The sequence below is a fragment of the Carcharhinus amblyrhynchos genome, chromosome 10 (assembly GCF_965287045.1).
Source record: "Carcharhinus amblyrhynchos chromosome 10, sCarAmb.v2.hapA, whole genome shotgun sequence".
In the NCBI taxonomy this organism is placed as follows: domain Eukaryota; kingdom Metazoa; phylum Chordata; class Chondrichthyes; order Carcharhiniformes; family Carcharhinidae; genus Carcharhinus; species Carcharhinus amblyrhynchos.
This window is the reverse complement of record NC_137333.1, coordinates 67,831,778-67,858,393: the sequence shown is the minus strand read 5'-3', so window position 1 is coordinate 67,858,393 and position 26,616 is coordinate 67,831,778. Positions and strand designations below refer to the sequence as shown.

The 26,616-nt window shown below is 40.2% G+C and overlaps 1 protein-coding gene across 1 annotated transcript in view; it reads right to left on the bottom strand.

Annotated features, from left to right (window-relative positions):
* LOC145349025 (cullin-5) overlaps window positions 1-26,616 on the bottom strand; it is an 87,931-nt gene that overhangs the window by 46,602 nt on the left and 14,713 nt on the right. Inside the window, exons 2-6 of the mRNA XM_080197255.1 lie at window positions 19,436-19,545; window positions 18,165-18,264; window positions 5,682-5,858; window positions 799-940; window positions 73-218 (exon numbers count right to left, since the gene is read on the bottom strand). Of these exons, the coding sequence (XP_080053381.1) occupies window positions 73-218; window positions 799-940; window positions 5,682-5,858; window positions 18,165-18,264; window positions 19,436-19,545 (675 nt within the window). The remainder of the gene's footprint in view (window positions 1-72; window positions 219-798; window positions 941-5,681; window positions 5,859-18,164; window positions 18,265-19,435; window positions 19,546-26,616) is intronic.

Sequence of the window (26,616 nt, the reverse complement as noted above, 5' to 3'; positions counted from 1 at the left end):
ATTTACTTTATCAAATGATGCCATTACTGTATTCAGAAATAAATGGTATTTCATACATAGCATTTAACTTACATATTTCATGTAATTTTGAACACCATTTTGTTGCAAGTAAGAAGGGGCCTGTGTCCTATAGAACCTCTCGGTTGAATCTAAATAAGCCTTTTCAAAATTATCACGATAAATTTGAAGCTTGTCTTCTGGATTAGAACACAGGTTTACTGCAATTAAAGAGAAGAACCCTGTAAAGAAACATTCTGCAGAGTATTTTAAAATAACATTTACACTAGTAAGTTAAAGTAAAAACAAAATCTGCCATAATAAAAGCATATATCAAATATACAACTTTGATGGACTTTTTTTTGCTTCGCCATGCACGTTTGCGACTTGCAGGGGAAGGCAGGTCTCAATTTGTGACTACAGTCAAGATTCCCTGAACTGATCATTGCCTGAGACCCCCAGTTCTGCTCACTGTGCATGCACTTAATTGCTTACATAAGTCTGCTCCAACTGCCAATTCTTTTTGAACAGTGTTTAAAAGTTCTATGGCATAACTATGTAACATTTGGAGAAAATAATTGCAATAATTAGAAGACCACATAAGCATGATGTATGCTTTTAAATCGAAATGACTGAGTTTTTCTTAAAGAACTCATAAGCAACTAACATACAAAACTCTATAACTTAGGAGCTAGCCAACGTTCAGGCTCTTATACTGATCATCTTGCCAATTTCAGACAGTTCTTTATTTCAAAAGATCACTTAATCCAGGAGAAATACTTTATTACAATAAAGTCTTACCATATGATTCTCGAACTCCAATGACCAACTGCGAGTCAAAAGCTTCTCCTAGTCTTTCAGCATGAACTAACTTCATGGCACTATCTTGCAGACGATTCTTAATATTCGAGAAGATTGACTCATTCCAAGTGTCAAGCATAAGCTGAAAGAATTAAAACTCAGTCTGCTGTGAAGAATATTTTTCCAGTTCTATAATATTCACATTATTATATATTAAAAATGCTGATCAATTTGCATAATCAAATACAATCGACAAAACTAAAAAGCAGTGTTCAATGATAAAACAAATTTTAAAAGGCAGTCATTTAACTATTTATATATAAATCAAAACAGCGCTCCAACTAGAAAGCTAACATTGTAAGGATCAGTCTTATAACACTAACTAAAGGTAACCTTAACTGTTTCAGTAAACTGGCTCAGGCTGAGCATAGAGTTCCACCAGACACTAGCAGATCACACATGAATGTACAATCTCTGATATTGTGCCTCTGAGCCAAGTCCATTGTGATAAATCAGTGCAAAATTAGAATGTGAATGTTCAGAGCGTATTCAGAATTATTTCCTTGCTGTTCCTTGCTTGTCTACTGAATTTTATCCACCTAGCAATTCTGTCACCCAGCCATTAAGAATGCCAGCTAGACATGTAATAATACCACAATAATCTTGGATTTTTAAAAGGCCTTTGATAACTTACTGGGTAACAGATTCATGCCTAGATTACACGGGATCGGAGAACAAAATGAAGACAGACAAACATTTGTATTTATATAGCATTTTTTACAAACATTGGACATTTTAAAGCACTTTATTTACAAATACGATTTATATTTTTAATTAGCATTTGATTAGTTCTGAAGACAGTCTTCAAATGGATTCACAATCCCATCTTTCGGGATGATTGGTCAGAGTTCTTGTATTCAAAAGCTCAGGTCACATAACCTTTCCAGCTCACTGACTGACATTTACATCTGCTACTTTCTTGGCTTCTGCTTGGTACTGGGGTTTCAGGGCAGTCCTAACCGTTTGTGCACAAATTCGAGAACACTGAATGTAACTCAGGCTGGCCTGCCTCCAGAATGTCACCATTTTCACTTCACTCCTTTCACTGAATTAAGTACTTAAAAAGTCTAGTCACTATTGCAGTGTAGAAAACACAGCAGCCTATTCACAGGCAGCAAACACCCATAAACAGTAATGTGATAATGCCAAGAAATCTCTTTCAGTGATACTGATTGAGGAATAACTATTGGCTACAACACTGGGGATACCTCCCCTGTTCTTCTTCAAAAGACTGCAATGGGATCTTTGCATCCAACTAAGTAGGTACCTCAATTTAATGTATAATCTAAAGAACAGCACCTCTGACAGTGTACTACATTGTCAGCCTTGACTTCTGTGTTCAAGTCCTGGAGTAGGACTAGAACGTAGATCTTTGTGACTTAAGACAAAAATGCTTGCAAGTAAACCATAGTTGATACAGAATAGATTGCAAATTTGCTACAAAGCAGTCAGGGTTAAAAGTAGATACCAAGACTAGCAGACTGTGAAAAGTGGTGTTTAGGAATCAGTGCTGGGGTCACTGCTGCTCAACACCTGCATAATGATTTGGACTTTGGAATTGGACAAATAATTTCAAAATTGGTTGATAATATCAAACTGGGAGTATAATACTGAAGAACATTGCAAAAAATTAATAAATTTGAAGAAATAAATGGCAAAATAATTTTAATATTGATAAATGTAAATGGTGCATTTAGTCGATAAATTACAGAGACCATCTATTCCTTGGAAAATGAATCTAAATGGGTGCACATCAAAAACAACAATACAAGTTAACTATGTCACAAAGTACAAACCAAGCACAGGGACTAATTTCTAGAACAGAATTGAAAAGCAGGGAAGGTGTGTTAAATTTGTGTTATGATATGAACTGATGATACAAATGGACAATTAGGTCCCAGAATGGAACTCTGGCTCAGAGTGTACTTTTTATACTTTTGCTCAGAGTCGTGGATGAACAGAGTCACAAGGCTGCCAATTAACTATTAACAAAAGAATAAACATTTATTAAACATGAAAATATTGATTATAATACCATACTCCTTCACCCCTCCTAAATCTTCACAGATACACATAGATTTTCAAGGGTACCAAGTTACAAAATATATCCTGTAATGTTCTCGGTAACTGCTTGCAATCCTTGTAAGCCAACAGACCAACTGTGGTCAGACACACCACACTTTGAAACCAAGTGCCAAATGTGGATTTCTCATCAAATTCCTCAAGATGCTTGTCACACTGAACCAACTGGTCTCATTGGAATTCAACTTTAGCCTGAGAGTTTGCAAACTCCACTCAGAAAAACACGTCGTGGAATCTTCTCCTAAAGACTTTCTCTCATATCTTCATGAAGGATCCAATTCCAGGATTTCACCCTTTCCTTTCAGTATTCCTCTGGTTTGGATTACCAACTGTTTTTAAGCTTCAACTTTATCTCGCAGGTGCCCAGCCATGCCAACAAACCACTATTGTTTCACGGGTTGTATTAAGATGTCACCAAAATTTTGATGTACCTTGGACATTTAGCTTTAAATCTGGTTCTGGCAGCTGTCTTTAATTCTGCACATTTTCTCTGCTTTTGTTTCAACTTCAAAACAACAGAACTTTGTTCAACTCCTCATTCTACATTCCTTGATTTAAACTGTCTTCCTGAGACATACATTTTTGCCTGAAGTCCTTGGTTCCTGGACTTCTGGGATGTCTGCTCCCTGCAGCTCCTTTGTCCTATCCAGTTTCTTCTAGGTCCAGCTTAAAAACTAAACTCAAAAGTTCTTTCTACTCAAGGGTGGCCCCTGGTTGTTAAGCAACAGCCTGATCTTTCTTTAAACCCTGTTTTCTTATACATCATACACCTTTAATTACAATGCAGGCACAGTTTTAAAGTGACCAAAAGCATAGACATGCAGGCACCTATAACAAAGCTAGCTTTAACAAAGTTTTAACTCTTTCGTATGCAGAAACACAACATTAAACTTAAAGATTTCCAATGTTTCTAATACCCACACATACAAATAAATATTACATAAAACTACCTTGGTTTCTTGACACTTGTCAAGAACTTTGGTTAAACTATACCTGGAATACATGGCAGTTTTAGTGCCTATACTACAAAAAGAATATTGAGTACTGGAGAAAGTGCAAAGATCCTATAAAAGGCCAACCAGTATGAAACAAAGCAACATATAAACAAGGACAGAATTTATAACTTTTATATGGGAAGTCAATTATATATGTATATACAGTCTAGTTATTACATCACCCTCTAAAATAATTTCAGCTATAAGTATAATGGTCTTGACACCTCACATGCAACTTGGATGAGAGATTCACTGGCAATACATTAAATAAATCTAACATCAGTGAACACTTTCCCTTTAAAAATCCTTACTTCCTCGTTACATTATATCAATTTCTGCAATCCAACAAATCTGGCCCTCGTGCATCCTACAATTTTCACTGCACCACGATTGGGAGCCATGCTGCCTAGGGACAAGTTCTGGCATTTCCTCCCTACCACTCCTTAAAACTTCATATTGGACATCTGCTTTAATACTTCCTTATGAAGGTCAACATAAAATTTTGTTTGATAATGTCCTTTAAAATACCTAGAGACATTTTGGTAAAGGGTGCTATTTAAGCATGTTACTGTTCAGGGATGTCAATAGAGAGATAAATATAGATCAGAGCACTAAAAGTTCCTCTGCTCTTTTTCCCCGAAGTAGTGCCACAAAAATTTCTTTTTTACATCCACCGAAATGGCAGACAGCGCTGCATAGCACTCCATCAGTAACTCAACCTAGAAAAGTCTCTCAAATGGGACTTGGAAAACACAATCTTCTGACTCAAATGATATTGCTAACAGTGACACCCAAATAAAGTAGATAAAATCATACTCAGACAAATATTTAGTTTTAATTGAAATAGCCTATTCCAAATCTAGAACTGTCTTGAATTTTCTTAATGTTTATTTAATAAAATGTGATTTGTACCAAATGACAACTTTGGGACCAACTGAAATAACAATGCAAATAGCCAATATAGTATGAATATAGATTAATCAAAATTTCACATGTTGGCATACAATTCACTGCACCAAACATGCACACAGAAGCCCAAAAAATGTCAAACCTTGTATGCATTTGCACTGCATAATGAATACTGTAAAAAAGTTCTATATTGTTCAGGTATTTATCAACTACACATTAGACAGACATGCAAATAAACATTGGTTTAAAATATTCATGGCAGTGGAAGGCAAAATTTATCAAATAAACTGAAGCTAGCAAGTATAAAAAATAGATTTGCCATGGCATTGGTCAAGGGCAAAGTTGGGTCCTGAACACAGCTGTGATGGTTATCTGCCAACATGTTCTGTTCCTTTAAGACCATGGCTAAAATGTCCCTTAAGAGAATTCAGCCAATTGCAGCTGCTTGTAAACCTTACGCAGTAATTTAGTGGTATGCAAGTTACCTGATAATGCCAGATTCTAAGTCAAACCCCTGAACAAAGCAGTTGCTTTACTTCTTTAAGACTATTCCAAATGTGTGACTTGTAAGGGTAACAGATGGACACAGTTCCAGAAATGTTTAATATATAATACGTATTACCTGGTCTTCTGTGGCATTGCTTGTGGCAAGTCAGATAATGTGTTGCATACAAGGGCAGGAGAACTGTATCCTAAAGAGCATAATGCATTATTCTGCTGCTACAATACAGCTGTATCCCATTAAAGCCATGCTTGCCTATAGTAAAAGAGTGTTTTAGGAAACAACACTGCTACCTTGCAATAACCCAAGTAATTACTAAATGCACAGCTGCATACCTTTCTCACAATACTGTCCTCTACATTGGATTTCTTATTACTGCCCTGTTTGCCCATTAAAGTTATCTCTAATTGGCAGAAAGGTTTGGGCAAGATGTCGCATTGTGTGAAGAATTTCCGCCATTCTGCAATGTAGGCTTTCAGTAAAGCGGTGTCATCCTGATGACTCAGCACCCTCTGGAAAAGAGAAACATATATCATTCATACCAGATCAAATTTTCAACATCCACAGTATTTTGCTAATGCACCCAGGCCAGCAAAATGCTATTTCTAGGCAGCACACTAAACACCACTACAAGGACAAAAAGCATGTTACATCTAGAAAGCAAAGTTTAACAAGCACTGTTCAGGCCTATAATCCTTTCCGAACAGCTATCAGAAGTAACAATTAATTGAGGCACTCTGGTATTTACTGTGACAATACAGTACCTTTAAGAAATGTATTTGTCATGTTTCTGGTGAAGGGTGTGTTTATGCTTCAGCTCTGATTACAATGCCAATTGTTTACAGCCAGCAGCACTCATGCTGTCATTGCAGAAGATTAACTGCTCTTAGTTACTGAGTGTTTGTTTTAATCTGGGTTAATGTATTATTGTTACTCTTAGAGTTGTTCCCTGGGGTTTCTGAGTAGGATTTGATTAGGTTGATTAACAAGAAGAAAATCACGAGTGTGTGGAGCTAGGCTTACAGAGAGGGGAAAAAAAAGGCAACTGCAGTTTGAATTTGAAAAGTGCAGTAGTTCTTTTCCTTCTCTCTCTAGAAATTGAAGTCTGGGGACCAGCTAGAGGTATTTCTCTCTAGAGGTCTGTAAAAGGGAAGAGGTTTTTCATTGGAGTTCTGCTATATGAAAACAGGTTTTCCCCCGGAGACTACGGTTTGAGCGCCAGAAGATGGGGGTTAAAAGGCTGGAAGACTTGGAATTCATTTAAGCCTTTGTCTCTTACCAATTGATTCTAAAGAGGAGCTTGTGTCTTTGGGGATGGTACTTAAATTGGAACTAACGGAAATAACTGGCAGTTAAGAATTATATCTAGTCATGTTTAAATATTTCAATTGTCAAAAGTTATATTAATCATTTTTGTTATATTTTAACTGTGTTGCTTTAATAAAAGCTTCCTAGATCAATGAAATCACATTGTGCTCGCACTAATGCCAATAATCAAAAGTAGTTCGGATCTAGGTAACTTCATAGTATACCTTGGAGCTTTTCATCTGGTGTCTAACACTTACACCAGATCTTTTGAGACTGATGGTTGCCAGTAAGGAAGACCCAAGATGATAACAATGGTTGGATAAATACGGGAATGTGGATAGCCCTGATGGTCAAGGGAATAGTCATGGATGGGTCAAATTTACATGAAGGGTTGGAGGAAGAAATAATAAGGATTCAGGGAGGATAATGATTCCAATTTTATTTCTTCATTGAAGGAAAATCATATTCCCAGATAACCACAGGCACTGACTGGCAGTGATTTAACCTGAGGATCACCACACCTCAGGTGAGGGGCAAGATTGAGAAGGCGAGTCTTTATGATTAACCTTAGCCAGTATGGGAATTGAACCTGCACTGTTGGTACTGTTAGCTGTCCAGAAAATTGAGCTAAATCATTATTATGCTGTTTTATCTGCTTGTAGTTACGTTTATTTTAATATGTAAAAAATCTGAAAAGTAAATTTAATATGCATCTTAATCTGGCAGCAAAGTACTTTCTGCCACTCAAGATGCAGAAGGGCATGGTGAACATCCCTTGTGGTTTTAGTGAATATGCTGAATTAGAGATTTGTTAATCTGAGCATGCCAATCTGTGTATGTCATATATACAACAGTAGTTCAATATATTGGGCTGCTTATGATAAATAGCAGAACGGTGCATGTAAAAATCTAAATTGTACATAATGATAGCCTGTGTTTACATAAATGGAGACATTTTACCAGCTAAAAACAGTGCTGTACAAACCAAAATATATACAGATTTACATTATCTGGAAAGCAGTTCTCTCAACCACAAATACAAACTTCTACTGAACAATTTTGCTGAAAATACTGAAATAGGAAATAAAGCTACCACAAGGGTAAGTGAAAATTAAAAAAGCGTTCTGAATGGTAAATTAGGAACCGCATTATAATTTCGCAGCGTAAAAACATAGCTTCAATGGGGCAGTATACAAAAGTATAAAACAGTGAATAGAGTAATTAGAACATAAGAAATAGGAGGAGGTCATACAACCCTCCAAGCATGTTCCTCCAATTCAAAAGGTCATGGCTGATCCTTGCCTTTAGTTCTAATTATCTACAGGATTCCCATATCCCTTTACTCCTTTAAGAGTCCAAAAGTCTAAATTTGGAGTCAGGGAGACATATGGCATGCTTGCCTTCATTGGCTGAGGTATTGAGTTTAAAAATTGGCATATCATGTTGACGCATTATAGAACCTTAGCGAGACCGCACTTGGAATATAGTGTTCAATTCTGGTCGCCACACTACCAGAAGGATGTGAAGGCTTTGGAGAGGGTACAGAAAAGATTTACCAGGATATTGCCTGATTTGGAGGGCATTACCTATGAGGAGAGGTTGGAAAAACTTGGTTTGTTCTCACTGGAGCGACGGAAGTTGAGGGGAGATCTGGTGGAAGTCTACAAGATTATGAAAGGCATGGACAGAACAGATAGTCGGAAGCTTTTACCCAGGGTGGAAGAGTCAATTACTAGGGGCATAGGTTTAAGGTGCAAGGGGCAAGTTTTAAAAGAGATGTACGAGGCAGACTTTTTACGCAGAGTGTGGTGTGTGCCTGGATCTCATTGCTGGGGGAAGGTAGTGGAAGCGGACACGGTAGTGACTTTTAAGGGACGTCTTGACAAGTACATGAATGAGATGGGAATAGAGGAAGCGTTGGGGGTTTTAGTTAAGTCAGGCAGCATGGTCGGTGCAGGCTTGGAGGGCCGAAGGGCCTGTTCCTGTGCTGTAATTTTCTTTGTCCAGCCTTAAATATATTTGATGACTGAGTAGCTGTAGCCCCCAGTCCAGATTTCCAAAGATTCATAAACCTTTTAGCGAGGGAATTGCTTCATCTCAGTCAAAATGGCCATCAACATCCTAAGACTATGTCCTCTAATTCTAGAACCAGGACAAAATGCCTCTTAGCATCTAACTTTTCAAAATCTCAGAATCACATAATATAAACCCTAACAACATTCTAAACTCCAGAGTACAGGTAGATGCCATTGGACCTCTCCTCATTGAAAAAAACCTCTCATCCCAAGAATCAAACTAGTTAATCTTTGTTGCATCCACTCTATGGCAAGTGTATCTTTCCTAAGGTGCAAAGACCAAAATTGTACACAGTAGTCCACAAGTGGCCTAAGGACATGCACGATTCCAGTAAGAATTCCTTACTCCTTCCTCGTCTGTACTCCAACTCTCTTGCAATGAAGGCCAAAACATATCTTGCCTACCTAATTGCTACCTGAACCTCCATGCGAAGTTTGTGTTTTTGGTCTAAGGACACTGAAAACCCCTAAATTTCAACATTTAATAAAATGTTTTTAAATGGTGAGAATCTATTTTTCTGTTCTTACAGTGAATTATCTCACATTTCCCCAGTTTATATATAGTGTCTTCCTCACAACTGACTCAATAAACTTAGATACATTACACTTGGTATCTTCTTCCAAGTCATTAATACAGATAATAAATAGTTGAGCCCCACCACTGATATTTGCAGCACTTTATTACTAACAGTATGAGAATGTGCCCAATTCTGGGCATTACATTTAGGAAGGATGCAAAGGTTTTAGAGAAGTTGCAGAAAAGATTTACAGGAATGACCCAGGGTTGAGGGACTTCAGCTACTTAAGGTTTGTGGATAGATTGAAGAAGCGGTGTTTTTCTTTACCTTAAACAAGGAAATTAAAAAATTTGATAGAGGTGTTCAAAATTGTGAGGGATTAAGACAAAGTATAGAAACAAAGTAGATAAAGTGTAAGGGTGGAGAACTGAACAACATAATTTCAGGTGATTGGCAAAAGAGCGAAAGATGGCATGAGGAATAACTTCTTTACTCAACAAATTATTGGGCTCTGAAATGCACTGCATGAAAGGAAGAAGAGTGTAAATTCATCGTGACTTTGAAAAGGAAATGGATAAGCACCTGAAGGAAAAGGGCAGGGGAGAGGTACTACCTAAACTGCTTTTGCAGAGAGCTAGCACAAGCACAATAGGCCATTTGGTTACAACACAGGACACCATCCAATTACGTGTTTAATCCTTCTCTCTCTTATGCCTTTTAAATCAATCCTGTATCCATGTTAATAAATTACCCCGAACCTCATGAATCTCATCTAGCCCAACAATCTTTTGTGTCACCATTTTGAATATCTTCAGAAAATCCAACTATGCTATATCTGGTTCCCCTTTTGAACCTACAGTCTTTAAAAAAAGACTAACAGATTTGTCAACCACAAATTCTCTTTCATAAAATCATACTGACACCATCTAATCCTATGATTTCTGAAGCTCTACATGACTACTTCCTTGATTATAGATTCCAGTATTTTCCCAAAGATTGATGTCAGGTTAAACAGCCTATAGTTCTCCGTTTCTTTCTCCCTCCTTGCTTGAATACATTCAAATCACTAGGACCATTCCAGAATTTGGTGAATTTTGGAAGATTACACCAAATGCATCCATTATCTCTGCAGCTAGCTCTCTGAATCTGAGGACCATAAGTTACAGGCAATTTGTTAGCTTTCAGTCCCATTTCTCCAGTACATTTCCTTTACTAAATGTTATTTATCTTTCTCACTCACATTAGTCCCTTGATTCCCCACTATTTCTGGAATAAGACCATTAGATGTAAAAGCAAAAGTTTGTTCCACCATTCAATAAGATTATGACTGATGTAATATGATAATCTTTAACTCCACTTTCCCACCTTATCCCCATAAATCTTGATTCCCTTTCTGATTAAAAGAATATTTCAGCCTTGAACATACTTAACAACTCCACCTCTACAGCCCTCTGTGGTAAAGAATTCCACAAATTTATTACCTAAAAAGAGAAGAAATTTCTCTCCATCTCTGTCTTAACTGTGCGACCCCTTACTCTAAGGCTATGGGTCCCAGACTCTCCCACAATGGGGAACAACCTATCACGTCCCCTGAAAATTCTCTTCCAATAAGGTCGCCTCTTATTCTTCTAAACACCAATGACTACAGACCGAATTTACTCAAATTCTCCTCGTAAGAAAATCCCATCATACCCAGAATTCAACTTAATGAACCTTCTCTGGACTGCCTCCAATGCCAGTTTATCTTTCTTTAGATAAAACTGTTCACTGTATTCTGTGGTCCAACCAGTATCTTGTATAGTTTTTAGCAAAACTTACCTATTTTTACACGCCATTCCTTTTGGAATAAAGATCTACATTCCATTTGCCTTCCCTATTATCTGCTGAATTTCCATGGTAACTTGTGATTTGTGGAAAAGGATCCCCAATCCTGTGCTGCAGTTCTCTGCAGTCGTTCTCCATTTAAATCCATTTAAACCACCGACAAAGGTGGTTATCTCTGGATTACTACTTGAACCGCATGCAGATGGGCGTAGGGTAAATAGGACTGAAGAGATGAATGGGTGGCTCAGGGATTGGTGTGGGAGAAATGGGTTTGAATTTATGGTAAAAAGTCTGACAACACCAGGTTTTAGTCCAACCGATTTATTTGATAATAGACTCAAGCTTTCGGGGTTAGTCCCTTCGTCAGGTGAATGGAGAGTTCTGGCCTCAGACAGAGCATATAAAGCACAGACAGTTTAGAGATTACTGATTAGAATGCGAATCCTTACACCTAACCTGCTGTTCAAGACCTGAAGTGGCTGACAACGTGAGTGGAAGGAGCACTGATCACAGGTTAAAGAGATGTGTATTGTCTCCAGACAGTACAGTAAGTGAGGTTTTGCAAACCCAGGCAAGTCACGGGGGTTACAGATAGTGCGACATGAACCCAAGATCCCTGTTGAGACCGTCCTCATGTGTGCGGAACTTGGCTATCAGTCTCTGTTCAGCGACTCTGCGCTGTGTGTCGTGAAGGCCGCCTTGGAGAATGCTTACCCGAAGGTCAGAGGCTGAATGCCCGTGACCACTGAAGTGTTCGCCAACAGGAAGGGAACAGTCTTGCCTGGTGATTGTCGAGCGATGTTCATTCATCCGTTGTCGTAGCGTCTGCATGGTCTCCCCAATGTACCATGCTTCGGGACATCCTTTCTTGCAACGTATCAGGTAGACAATGTTGGCCGAGTTGCAAGAGTATTTACCATGTACCTGGTGGATGGTATTCTCACGTGTGATGATGGTATCCGTGTCGATGATCCGGCATGTCTTACAGAGGTTGCTGTGGCAGGGTTGTGTGGTATTGTGGTCACTGTTCTCCTGAAGGCTGGGTAGTTTGCTGCGAACAATGGTCTGTTTGAGGTTGTGTGGTTGTCTGAAAGCAAGAAGTGGGGGTGTGGGGATAGCCCTGGCGAGATGTTCGTCTTCATCAATGATATGTTGAAGACTCCGGAGAAGATGTTGTAGCTTCTCCGCTCCGGGGAAGTACTTTGCAAGAAAGGATGTGCTCCTTCCACTCACGTTGTCAGCCACTTCAGGTCTTGAACAGCAGGTTAGGTGTAAGGATTCGCATTCTAATCAGTAATCTCTAAACTGTCTGCGCTTTATATGCTCTGTCTGAGGCCAGAACTCTCCGTTCACCTGACGAAGGGACTAACCCCGAAAGCTTGTGAGTCTATTATCAAATAAATCGGTTGGACTAAAACCTGGTGTTGTCAGACTTTTTACTGCGTTATGCCAGTCCAACGCCGGCATAACCACATCTTGAATTTATGGGGCATTGGCACCAGTATTGGGACAGGTGGGAACTGTTCAGATGGGGTGGTCTTGGTCTGAACCGTGCTGGGACCAGAGGCCTGGCGAATCGTATAACTAGGACTGTAGATAGGGCCTTAAACTAATGGGGGGGGGCGGGGGGTGGTTGGCGCAGGGCTAAGAGAAATTACAGACAGTTTAGAGATTACTGATTAGAATGCGAAGTAAAAGAGAGGGTACGGGCATGGGAAAATGTTGAGGGTGTCCCAATAATAAAGGGAGTAGGGGGCATGAGAAAGGTTGGTAGCGTTCCTTCAAATAGGGTACAGATAAAGGCTGGGATAAAGACACTTTATCTGAATGCAGAAAGCATTCGGAACAAAGTGAATGAGCTGGTGGCGCGAATCAGCACAAATGGATATGATCTGGTGGCCATTACGGAAACATGGTTGCAGGGTGACAGGGACTGGGAGCTGAATGTCCAGGGGTATCAAGTGTTTAGGAAGGATAGACAGGAGGAAAAAGGGGGTGGGGTAGCTCTGCTGATTAAGGACAATATCAGGGCGGTAGTAAGGGAAGATATAGGCTCCAAAGAGCAGAACGTGGAATCGTTGTGGGTGGAGATAAGGAACAGTAAGGGGAGGAAGACGCTGGTGGGTGTGGTCTATAGGCCTCCAAATAATAACTTGGAGGTGGGGCGGACTATAAACAAGCAAATAAATGATGCGTGCAAAAACAGAACGGCGATAATTAATCTACATATTGATTGGTTGACCCATGTCGGACGCAGTGGGCTTGAGGAAGAATTCTTGGAATGCTGCCGGGATAGTTTCCTTGAACAGTGTGTGACGGAACCGACGAGGGAGCGAACTATCTTAGATCTGGTGTTGTGTAACGAGGCAGGTAGAATTAGGGATCCTCTTGGGACGAGCGATCATTGTATGGTTGAGTTTTTGATGCAGATGGAGGATGAGAAAGTAGGGTCCAGGACCTGCGTCCTCTGTTCGAACAGAGGGGAGTACGATAGGATGAGAGAGGAATTGGCAAATGTAGATTGGGGGTGCAGATTGGTCGGTAGGACTGCTGAGGAACAGTGGAGGATCTTTAAGGAGATCTTTTTCGGTGCTCAGCAGAAATTTATTCCAATGGTAAAGAAGGAACATAGGAGAAGGGATAATCAGCCGTGGTTATCGAAGGAAATAAAGGAGAGTACTAAGTTAAAAGCTGATGCGTTTAGAGTGGCTAAAAGTAGTGGGCGAGTAGAAGATTGGGAGAGGTTTAAAAATCAACAAAGATTGACTAAGAAGTTGATAAAAAAAGGAAGGATAGACTATGAAGCTAAACTAGCACTAAATATAAAAAAGGACAGCAAGAGTTTTTACAAATATATAAGAGGAGGCTGGCTAGAGTGAATGTTGGACCCTTAGAGGATGAGAGGGGGGATTTAGTGGTGGGGGATGAGGAAATGGCTGAGGCCTTAAATAAGTTTTTTGCCTCGGTCTTCACGGAGGAGGACGCAAATAGTTTGCCAGGTATTAAAGATAGGAGGATGGTAGGAGTTGAGGGCCTGAATGCGATTACTGTCACTAGAGAGGTAGTGCTTGATAGACTAGCGGGACTGATGGTGGACAAGTCCCCAGGACCGGATGGAATGCATCCCAGGGTTCTGAAGGAAATGGTAGAGGTGATAGTAGATGCCTTAGTGATTATTTACCAAACTTCGCTGGATTCCGGGGAAGTGCCAGAAGATTGGAAAACTGCTAATGTTACGCCGCTGTTTAAGAAAGGTAGCAGGCAAAAGGCAGGGAATTATAGGCCATTTAGTTTAACGTCTGTTGTTGGAAAAATGCTTGAATCCGTCAAAGAAGAAATAGCGAGGCACCTTGAGAAGAATTGTTTGATAGAGCAGACGCAGCATGGATTCGTTAAGGGGAAGTCGTGTCTGACAAATTTATTGGAATTCTACGAGGATGTGACTAGTGCGGTAGACAGAGGGGAACTGGTGGATGTGGTGTTTCTCAATTTTCAGAAGGCGTTTGATAAGGTGCCTCACAAAAGGTTGCTTCAGAAGGTTAGGGGGCATGGAGTTGGAGGTAAGGTGTTAGCGTGGATAGAGGATTGGCTGTCTAATAGGAGGCAGAGTGTTGGTATCAATGGGTGCTATTCTGATTGGTGGTTGGTGACTAGTGGAGTGCCGCAGGGATTGGTGCTGGGGCCTCAGCTATTTACCATTTATATAGATGATCTGGAGGAGGGGGCTGAGTGTAGGGTGTCGAAATTTGCTGATGACACGAAGATAAGTGGAAAAGCAAATTGTGCGGAGGGTTTGGAAAGTCTGCAGAGGGATCTGGATAGGCTGAGCGCGTGGGCGAGGGCCTGGCAGATGAAATACAAATGTTAGCAAGTGTGAGGTTATCCACTTTGGCAGGAATAATAGGAGGAGGGATTACTATTTAAAGGGTGAAAAGCTGCAGCATGCTACAGTGCAGAGGGCCCTGGGGGTCCTTGTGCATGAGTCGCAAAAACCCAGTCTGCAGGTGCAGCAGGCGATCAAGAAGGCAAATGGAATGCTGGCCTTTATAGCGAGGAGGATAGAATATAAAAGCTGGAGGTCTTGCTACAACTGTACAGGGCACTAGTAAGGCTGCAGCTGGAGTACTGTGTGCAGTTTTGGTCGCCGCACTTGCGCGAGGATATTTTGGCCTTGGAGGGAGTGCAGAGGAGGTTTACTAGGCTGATACCGGAGATGAGGGGGTTGGACTGTGAAGAGAGGCTGTATAGACTGGGTCTGTAGTCGTTGGAGTTTAGAAGGATGAGGGGGGATCTTATAGAGACGTGTAAGATAATGAAGGGGATGGATAGGGTAGAGGTAGAGAGATTCTTCCTGCTCAGAAAGGACAGCAGGACTAGAGGGCACAGCCTCAAGATTGGAGGGGGGGGGAGCAGTTTAGAACAGAGTTGAGGAGGAACATCTTCACTCAAAGGGTGGTGAATCTCTGGAATTCTCTGCCCGTTGAAGTGGTGGAGGCTACCTCGCTAAATATATTGAAGACACGGGTAGATAGGTTTTTGGTAGGCAAGGGAATTAAGGGTTATGGGGAGAAGGTGGGAAAGTGGACCTGATCCACTTCAGATTAGCCATAAACTTATTGAATGGCGGGGAAGGCTCGAAGGGCTAGATGGCCTACTCCTGCTCCTATTTCTTATGTTCTTATAAATAATATTCAACTCCTTCATTCTTCCCATCAAAGTGCATTATTCACATATTCTACATTTTATACCATCTGTCCAGCTTTTGCTCACCCATTTAACTGTCACAACAAAGGCAAACAAAAATATTGAAGGCTCCTATTGTGATGGTACTGTGCCTTTAAGAAATGTATTTTTATCATGTTTCTTGTAAGGGGTACGTTTAAAATTCAGCTGTTTCACATAATGCCGATTTGTCTGCACCAGGCAGCCCACATGTTGAGAATGCAGGTTAATTGATTTTAGCTAGGAATGTTTACTATAATCGGAGTTGATGCAATTTTGTTTAGTTTGGTTTTTGCCCTGAGGTTTTAGAGTAGGGTTTTGAATAAGTTGATTGACAGAGAGAGAGTCATGTGAATGAGCACAGCTAAGCTTGCAGGAAAAACACAGTTCCTTTTTACTTGAAAACACAGTCAGTTTCTGCCTGGTCCTGAAAGAAGCAAAAGGTGTCTTTCTGTCTGTCTCTCGCACTCTCTTCTCTGGAGGTTACTGTTTGGGGCTGTCAAAGACAGTTGTCTATCTGTCTCTCTCCAGCTAGGACTGTTAAGAAGTACAAGCATGTAAGACCATAGCTTTAACTAATTTTGAAGAGGAGTTAAGTCTATAAGAGGAATATTGCTTGAATTTGAATCATAGAATCCCTACAGTTTAGAAGAGGCCATTCTGCCCATCAAGCCTGCACCAACAACAATCTCACCCCATCCCCATAACCCCATGTATTTACCCTGCTAATCCCCGACACCAAGGGGAAATTTAGCATGGCCAATCAACCTAACCTGCATCTTTGGAGGAAAACGGAGTGCTAAAAGCTTAAGTTAATTCATTTGTTATAAACTGTATTGTTAAATAAAGTTTGTTTTAATAAAAGCATCCTAGTATGTCAATAGAACCACACCTGGAGTGAAATACCTTTACCTCATACTAATGCCAAAATAAAAAAAGTATAAGGTCTGGTCAGGCTTCATAACATACTTTGGGGTTTCTGATTGCTACCCTAACACTATTGTCAATTATTTTAGTTTCAAGCCTTATCCATTATACAATTTGCCAGAACACTGGTCTCAGTCCAGTTTAACTACAGCCTGTCACAACAGAACAGCATTCTGTTTCCCAGTGCTGGTGCCAGTGCCACATGAATCAAATGCCTCATCCCCCACATCACCCAGTGCCACACTTCCAACTTTTGAGCTGTTTCACCCTATTCCAACCTGGCTCAGCTGGTTTGACTGCTATATGCCTCGTGAGACAATGGCTTGTGCATTGCCAGTCAACTCAGTGTCCAGTGAAACAGAAGTGTCTTTCCCCAGAATGCAGGCCTAGACAGAATTTATGCAGACCTTGGGTTGTCCTAATGTCAGGGCTCTCCTTGCAACCTCCCTGGTTGGGTCCAAATGCAGAACATAATCCAAAGATTATTACCTCAAGTTCTGTTTTTAGAATTTGGACCCTAGCTCTTCAGAACTCCTCCCCCTCAGCAGAACCTCATCCTACTGATGTCATTGCTCCAAACGTGAACCATGGTGACTGTATTCTTGCTCTCCAACTTTAAATTCTTCTCCAACTGCAGGGGATCGTCCGTGACTTTGGCAGCAGAGAAACAATACAACTTTCAATATGCCTGGTTGCTGCTGCAAAGAACAACATCTATCGTTGACTATGCCATCTCCTAACACTATCATATTTCTTTTCACCCATCCCAATGAAATGGCACCTCTTGTATCACCATGACATGGTCAGTTTGCTCATACACCCTGCAGGCTTTGCAGTTATTGACATAGGCATCCAGAACCTGATACCTGCTGATTAATATCAAAGGTCAAGGCTCCTCCAGCACAGCTCAACTCACTCACGCCTTTCTGCCCCTGACCACTAACCAGGCTTTTACCACTTCATAATCTAAAGGATATGACTACCGCCTGTGTCCAGACCTCACTCCCTTTCCTAATGTCACAATGTCTGCATTCTGACTAAAGCCTGAACTGATGTCTCACGTGATGCAGACACTTACTGTAGATGCAGCTAGCTGGGATTGCATGCTCTCCACAAACTTCAATATGCTATTGCTGCTGCAAACCAGCCATACCTTGTATAACCTTGTTCTAACTCAATAATTAAGTTAGTATATGTATTCAATCTAGTTTATACTTTGTTGTCTTTTAACCTGCACTAAGATCCGCACTTAATTCTTGATAATATGTCTTCAGCACCGGTCTCTAAAGTATTGGAGGCAAAAGGCAGCACTTCCTTCTCCTCCTATACCAAACTGCCAACATTCACATTCTATTTGAGATGATCTATCCTGTGACTACTGTGTGTCTTATTCAGGATAGTTAACAAAATATTCAATACACAAATATTTTTTAAAAAGACTTACAGCTTGAGCTTGTTTTATAAAATCTAGAATGTCTTCTTTGAGAGCCTGATGAATTTTTGCTGGGCCCTTATCATCCCACAGACAGACAGCATGAACATCTCTATGACAAAACAACAGTAATATTAACAATGTAGAATTCTGAACACAAGAGACATTAGCTTCAATAAAAGTAAAACACAATGTACCTTGGAGTGATTTGTTTATTGTGCATGAGACTTTTTTAGATTTTAAAATTATACTACTATTCCAAGTAGGAAAATAAAATGGCTATGAGCTAAACCAATTTTTGTAAAGAATGACCTACAAATTACAAATAACCTGAATCTTATCAAATTCATCCAGATCAGTATACAGTCTGATTAAGCACAAGTAAAAATCAAATAACTCCATGCTGTTTCCAAATGGAAGTAGTGTATTAACTTAGTATTGAGTTCTGAGCATGCCATACCACAAGAACAAAGCACTGAGGTTTGTCAGTATCTGAACTGTAAGGCTGTATGGAGAGTCACAACTCAAACTTAAATTAGTTCCATACCTCATGTTTCATTTGTACTTTTATTAGAAGTCTGCCTGAATGCTTTGCTGAAGGTTACGAATATTTGATGTTTATTAATTTTAAATGGACCATGGAAAACCTATCAAAACAATGGGGCTGATATTCCATTTTTGTGTCTGATTTTAGGTAGAACTGAGGTAGGCAGGAGGTGTAAATTGGAAATAGAGTTCCAACAGTTTCTCCATCACTTTCAGGATTCTGGTCAGAAGTAAAGGTGAGCATCCCAAAATTTGTACACATACAGTTAATGAAACATCACACCGTTTCTTTTCTAATCGCACCACAGTAATATTGAGTGCTAGGAGAACCGTGAACCGCTGCTCCACCTATTGCTACATCCACATGGAAGACGATTTAAAATCTAAAAGTTATGTTGCCAGAGTATAAACAATCACAAGGCAATCAATTATTTTTCTCGGCCTCTCAAAATTTAGATCTGTACTCTAAACTGCAGGCTTTTCTTTATCTACTCCAGAGATAGGAGATCTCATTACAACAGCCGGTATCAAGGGCCTGCTGCAGCAGTTGCACTCAAATCCTATTTGCATTCCACTCACCAATCTCTGAGACAACCTGTCTACTCAAAATATTTAAATGACTCTTAAGCCAGGAAATTGGTTGGGATCATAGATGGGCTGTTGAGGAAGCCAGAAACTAAACAAAAATCTATCTCAACATTTTTATATTAGGTTTTCTAAGTAATCCAGATACTTACGAAAATAAGTCAAACCATTGCTGCTTTGTCACAGATTCCTGCCGTAACAGCTTTAGAACAATGGGCCGCATGAGGTCCCATTTGTCTTCAAACTGGAGGGAGCCTTTATTCTGAAAGAAATCAACATGAGGAGTGGCATTATTAATGATTAAGGCATTAATCAGTCTACCAACTTTTATCAATGCTTATTAATTGAGAATTTAGTGAATTCATAATACTAGACGTACTAAAAATGTATTTGAATGTAAATTCACATTACAATCAAACAGATTTTAAACTTTATTTATCCAAAGCAACTACAACTCCTATGAACTCCACAGGAACAGGAGTAGGCCATTCTGCCCCTTAAGCCTCATCCATAGACTAGTGACCAACTCCATTTACCTCAGTGGATACTTGGCAAGCTGAACTAGGTCATTCAATCTTAGTGCCCTGAACTCAGCTTCCAAACTTTGAGTTAGGAGGAAACGTATACTATTATCTTCTTCAACCTCTAAAATTACAAAATATCTTAGACATTTTGTCTACTTATGTCAAAAGAATTCAGCATGTATTATTCTCGTTGCCTGTTCTTATTGACCTGCCAACCCCCAAGGCTTCAATTTTGAGTTTTCAAATTCATATCTCTTCAAGGTCTTTCCCCATCTCTAACCTCCTTCAGCACCAGACCTCTCCCACCAACTCAGCTGCTCTAAATCAAGCCTGTCTTTCAGTTCATTTCTACTCCAATATTGATGCCCTTCCTTCAGCCAACTCAGTCTCATACTTCGGAACTCCTACTTGACAGAGTGTATGTTTCCTCTTGTGGGAAAATCTAGAATTAGGGCCACATTTAAAAATAAGGGGTTGCTCATTTAAGTTAGAGAAGTATTTTCTTTCCTCGCCAAAGGATGAGACACTTTTGAATTATCTTCCTCAAAATGTAGTTCAAGAGTTTTTGAATAACTTTAAGGCAGAAGTAGATGGATTCTTGATAAGGGAGGGAGTGAAAGGTTAATGGGGTAGGCAGGAATGTGAAGTCAAGGTTAAAATTAGACCAGCCATGATCTTACTGAATGGCGGGAGCAGACTCGATAGGCCGAGTCCCGTTCCTAATTTGTATGTTGGTACGTTCATCTCGCCATCACTTTCTCATAATTTAACATGCTCCTGCGAACATATTTCCTTAATCTAACTTTTGTTGACCTCTCCTAAGCTTTTTCCTTCGGAATAGCATCAGTTTTCTTTATACCGCTGTAAAGCACTTTGCAACATCTTTTTTGCCCTAATGCACAAAAGAGTTGTCAAGTGTTAACTTGGTAAAATGGGAGCATTCTTGCTCCAAGTCAGGTGGTTACAAATTCAGGTTCCACTGAACTGAAATGAGAGTAAGCCATATTTCAAGTTTTTTTTAAAGTTCTCCTGCACGCACAGTTAGTTGATAATTCAGCCAACTGTTTAAAGTTGAATAAAACTGCTTTTTAACAATAAACTAATATGCCAGTAGTCTTACTGTTTTTTCCTATGTTTGTGCAGCCAAGATATAAATTCAATGTGCCGAGAATAGCAAGTTTAAACTTGAATTCTACTCTTCCCGTGGTAGATTGCCCCAATAAATAAATTGCTCAACGGTTAGAAAAAATATAATTTCAATAGAAATTATTAATATCTTCTACAACTACCTTTATAAACAAAAAAATGGCTTTTCATAGCAAAAATTTGAGACTTCTCATCTGCATCATTAATACACTGACAGTGTAGAGCAATTCAAAGAGGTGGTCTATAGTAGCTAGACATCAGGCTGTATTACAACTTTTTCATAATTGTCCATCCTAAGATGCAAAAACCTAATTACCTATTTTTTTAAAATTTCACTCAGAGTAGGACTGCCACTCCAAAATAATCTAGTCAAAACCAGGATGGGGAACTGAAATGCACTATTCTACCATTTACTGTTTAAATAATTCACATTCTGGTACATTTCAAAGGAGAACAACATATCTTAATATCCCATTTATCTGAAACTAGATTTAGATTATTAATGCAAAGTCACTGATTTATTCAAAACTTCAATTCCAAAACAGCTAATTATTAGACAAGGAATCACTATTTCCCCTTTTATAAAAGGCTTACATGCTGAGTTATTGATGTAAAGTGCTGTAAGGACCTATGTCTCTCCTTCAGATGCAATCCAAGTTCTACTTGATCCATGAATATTACAATTAAGTAAACTGGCAATGTTTGAAAACAACTCAAAGCTACACGAGTGAGATATTATATAACCTCTTTTTGCAAAAATATGAGGGTGTGTGTTATAATATTCACCAATAAAATGCATTGGTCTAGACTTGCTCTCAGTAGTGAAGAAATGGTGCTTGCTGTTCACATTATTGAAAGCTATCCATATACTTCATGCCAACTTATCAGGGGAGATTACTTCTAATCTGTCTTTCATTCCACCCCGTATCAGTCTCTACACGAGGCCTGGAGTGTATCAGAAAGCAAGGAACAGTCTGGCTCTTCAATCAGATTGAAGAATCCTCAGACACAAAATACAAGCGAGGAAGTTTAAAGCTGAAATTATAAATTTGCTTTAAATTTATATAGATAGGAAGTGAAATGGGAAATACAGATGGGATTGGGGAGAGACAAGAAACAGACAAGTGGCAAATCTTAAACTAATTTTCTCCTGAGGATATGAGACTCATTACAAGTAAGTTTATTTCTTTCAGGGACAGAGATTATTCAGTAGTAAATAGAACACCATTAAAAATTCACTTATGCCAATGGGCACCAGTCCTAACTTTTTCAGCCACTTTTAGTATGAAACTAGTGGGCAGGTATTTGATTTATTATTTCACTGCATGTTAATACATGTGACAAAGTATTGTTTCTTGCGCTATGCAGAAAAAGCATACTATTCATAGAGAAGGAAACAAGAGTGTGCAGAATTAGTGTTACAGTCATAGCTAGGGTGTAGAGAAAGATCAACTTAATGAGAGGTAGGTCCATTCAAAAATCTGACAACAGCCGGGAAGAAGTTGTTCTTGAGTCAATTGGTACGTGACCTCAACTTCTGTTTTTTTCCCAATGAAAAAGTTGGAAAGTTCATGCTGTTGCAGTACTTCCAATACCTTTGAATGATAAGTGAGGATGATAATGGCATGCTCTATGATGAAGCAGAGTTTGCTAAATGCAACTTCTAGATTTCCATGTTTAACCATGCATATGTTGACTATAGATGTTGTTGACAGGTTTCCTCCAATTATGACAAGTGCTGAGAGCTCCACCATTATATCCATCACTAATTCTGGGCCATTGTGGTATCAAATCTAACTTAATCATGTGGCATACAACTGGGAGAAGACTGCTATTTGCCACGCAAGATCAATGAAGATTAGTTACATTGAGACTAATGGAAAATTCCAATGCAACTCTACTATATAGACATTTAATATATTTGAAGTGCTACATTTATTTAAACTTTACTGGACAGCGAAAACGCAATTGTTTAAATTTGCTGATTTGAAGCCTTAATTGAATAGTTTCTTAATTGATTACATGTAGTCTGATCATTTTGTCACAGGAAAAACTTGACAAACTTATATAAATCAAAATACTGGAAGTTCAATCTGGGACTACAAGAGGTAAAGAACATAAGAACATAAGAACATAAGAAATAGGAGCAGGAGTAGGCCATCTGGCCCTTCGAGCCTGCCCCGCCATTCAATAAGATCATGGCTGATCTGTCGTGGCTCAGTTCCACTTTCCCGCCCTCTCCCCATAACCCTTAATCCCCTCTCTTATCAAAAACCCATCAACCCGCTTCTTAAAAATATTTAGCGAGGCAGCCTCCACCACTTCAACGGGCAGAGAATTCCAGAGATTCACCACCCTTTGAGTGAAGAAGTTCCTCCTCAACTCCGTTCTGAACCGCCCCCCCTTTATCTTGAGGCTGTGCCCCCTAGTCCTACTGTCTTTTTTGAGCGGGAAGAGTCTTTCCACCTCTATCCTATCCATCCCATTCATCATCTTATACGTCTCAATGAGATCTCCCCTCATTCTTCTAAACTCTAACGAGTACAAGCCTAGTTTATTCAGCCTCTCCTCATAGCTCAACCCCCTCAACTCCGGTATCAGCCTAGTAAACCTCCTCTGCACTCCCTCCAGGGCCAAAATATCCTTGCGCAGGTGCGGCGCCCAAAACTGCACACAGTACTCCAGCTGCAGCCTCACCAATGCCCTATACAGCTGCAGCAAGACCTCCCTACTTTTATATTCAATCCCCCTCGCTATGAAGGCCAGCATCCCATTCGCCTTCCTGACCACCTGCTGCACTTGCAGGCTGGGTTTTTGCGACTCATGCACAAGGACCCCGAGGTCCCAGAAGGCGAGTTTAATCTCAGTGGAAGCTTTTCTTAAATTCATTTATGGATCATGGGTATCACTGTCTGGCCAGCATTTATTGACCATTCCTAGTTGGAGGATAGTTGAGAGTCAACCACATTGATGTGGATCTCCAGTCACATATAGGAGAGCTTCAAGTTTTTAGGTGTCCAGATTACCAACAACTTGTCCCGATTTCTCCATGCCAATGCTGTAAGAAAGCCCACCAACACCTCTACTTTCTCAGGAGTTTAAGGAAATTTGGCATGCTAGCCACGACTCTCACCAACTTTTACAGATGCACCATAGAAAGCATTCTTTCTGGTCGTATCACAGCTTGGTATTGCTCCTGCTCTGCCCAAGACCACGAGAAACTGCAAAGGATCGTGAACGAAGCAGTCCATCACTCAAACCAGCCTCCCATCTATTAACACTGTCTACACTTCCCACTGCCTTGGAAAAGCAGCCAGCATAATCAAGAACCTCACGCACCCTGGACATGCTCTCTTCCATCGGGAAAATGATACAAAAGCGAGGATACGTACCAACCGACTCAGGATCGGCTTCTTCCCTGCTGCAATCAAATGTTTAAATGAATGTTTGCAAGTGTGAGGTTATCCACTTTGGCAGAAATAATAGTAGGAGGGATTATTATTTAAAAGGCGAAAAGCTGCAGCATGTTACGGTGCAGAGGGATCTGGGGGTCCTTGTGCACAAGTCACAAAAACCCAGTCTGCAGGTGATCAAGAAGGCGAATGGAATGTTGGCCTTTATAGCGAGGGGGATAGAATATAAAAGTAGGAGGTCTTGCTGCAACTGTGCAGGATACTGGTGAGGCTGCAGCTGGAGTACTGTGTGCAGTTTTGGTCGCTACACTTGCGCAAGGATATATTGGCCTTGGAGGGACTGCAGAGGAGGTTCACTAGGCTAATACCGGAGATGAGGGGGTTGGACTATGAAGAGAGACGAGATAAACTGGGTCTGTACTTGTTGGAGTTTAGAAGGATGAGGGGGGATCTTAGAGATGTATAAGATAATGAAGGGGATGGATAGGGTAGAGGTAGAGAGATTCTTCCCGCTTAGAAAGGATAGCAGGACTAAAGGGCACAGCCTCAAGGGGGGGGGGGGGGGGGGGGGGGGTGCAGTTTAGATCAGAGTTGAGGAGGAACTTCTTCACTCAAAGGGTGGTGAATCTCTGGAATTCTCTGCCCGTTGAAGTGGTGGTGGCTACCTTGCTAAATATATTTAAGTCACAGGTAGATAGGTTTTTGATGGACAAGGGAATTAAGGGTTATGGGGAGAAAGCGGGAAAGTGGAACTGATCCACTTCAAAAAGAACAAAGAACAACCCAGCACGGGAAACAGGCCCTTCGGCCCAACGAGCCCGCACTGCCGCATCCTCCTACACCTACCCTGCCCTGCGTGTCTGCGAGTGGAACCCCTAACTTAGCCAGATTCAGGGGAGAATAGTGTCAATTTGGTATACCAATCAGCCTAAGAGCACATCTTTGGGGTCAGCCATGATCTTATTGAATGGCGGGGCAGGCTCGAAGAGCTAGATGGCCTGCTCCTATTTCTTATGTTCTTATGAACCTACCTCTCATTAAATTGATCTTTCTCTACACCCTAGCTATGACCATCAACGACATTCTGCACTCTTTTCCTTCTCTATGTACAGTCTGCATTGTGTGCAAGGAATACTTTTCACTGTATACTAATACATGTGACAATAATAAATCAAATCAAAATCAAGTTAGGACAGCAGATTTCCTTCCCAAAGGCACATTAGTGAATAAGGTAGGGTTTCACTGATAATCAACAGACTCTTAGTTCCTGACACATTTTATCAAATTCAATTCCACCATCTGCCGTGCTGGAATTCAAACCTGGGTCCCCAGAATATTAGCTGAGTTTCTGAATTAATAGTCTAGCGATAATACCACTAGGCCATCGCCTTCCCTGCTCAGTGCCAACGGATTAGATTTTTTTTTGCAAAAAATTTATGCGATGTTAGGGAAAGTTCCCACAGGTGTGGAATCCCAGTGCTGGGAAGCCTTGTGATGGACATTGAGTAAAACATACAATCTACTACAGACTATCAGAGAGAGTATCCAGGGATAGCATATTTGCACTACATATTGGAAAATTATGTCTTTATAACAGTTGATCTGTGCTTGAGCAACAATTGACCCAATGCTGCAGCGGAGGGGATGAGGAGTTTGCATAGAAACATAAATTAGGAGTAGACCATTCGATCCTTCGAGCCTGCTTCACCATTCATCTTGGTTATGGCTGATCTTTGAATTCAACATCCTGATTCCGCTCCCCCCCGCACCCCCCTCCCCAATCCCATATCCCATAAGCCCTAAGAGCAATATCTAATTTCTTCTTTAAATCATAAAACATTTTGGTCTCAACTACATTCACTGGTACTGAATTCAACACATTCATTATCGTCTGGGTGAAGAAATTTCTCCACACCTCAATTCTAATAGGTTTACCCCTTGTCCTCAAACTATGACCTCTAGGTCTGGATTCTTCCACTGTTGGGAACATTTTTTTCTAAATCTACTCTGACTAACCCTATTTGAATTTTATAAATTTCTGAGATCCCTGCTCACTCTTCTAAACTCCAGTGAATATAATCCTAACTAACTTAGTGGATAGTCAGAAGCTTTTTCCCAGGGTGGAAGACTCAATTACTAGACAAATACATGAATAGGATGAAATATATGGATATAGTCCCCGGAAGGGTGGGGGTTTTACTTCAGTTGGCAGCATGGTCGGTGTAGGTTTGGAAGGCCGAAGGGCCTGTT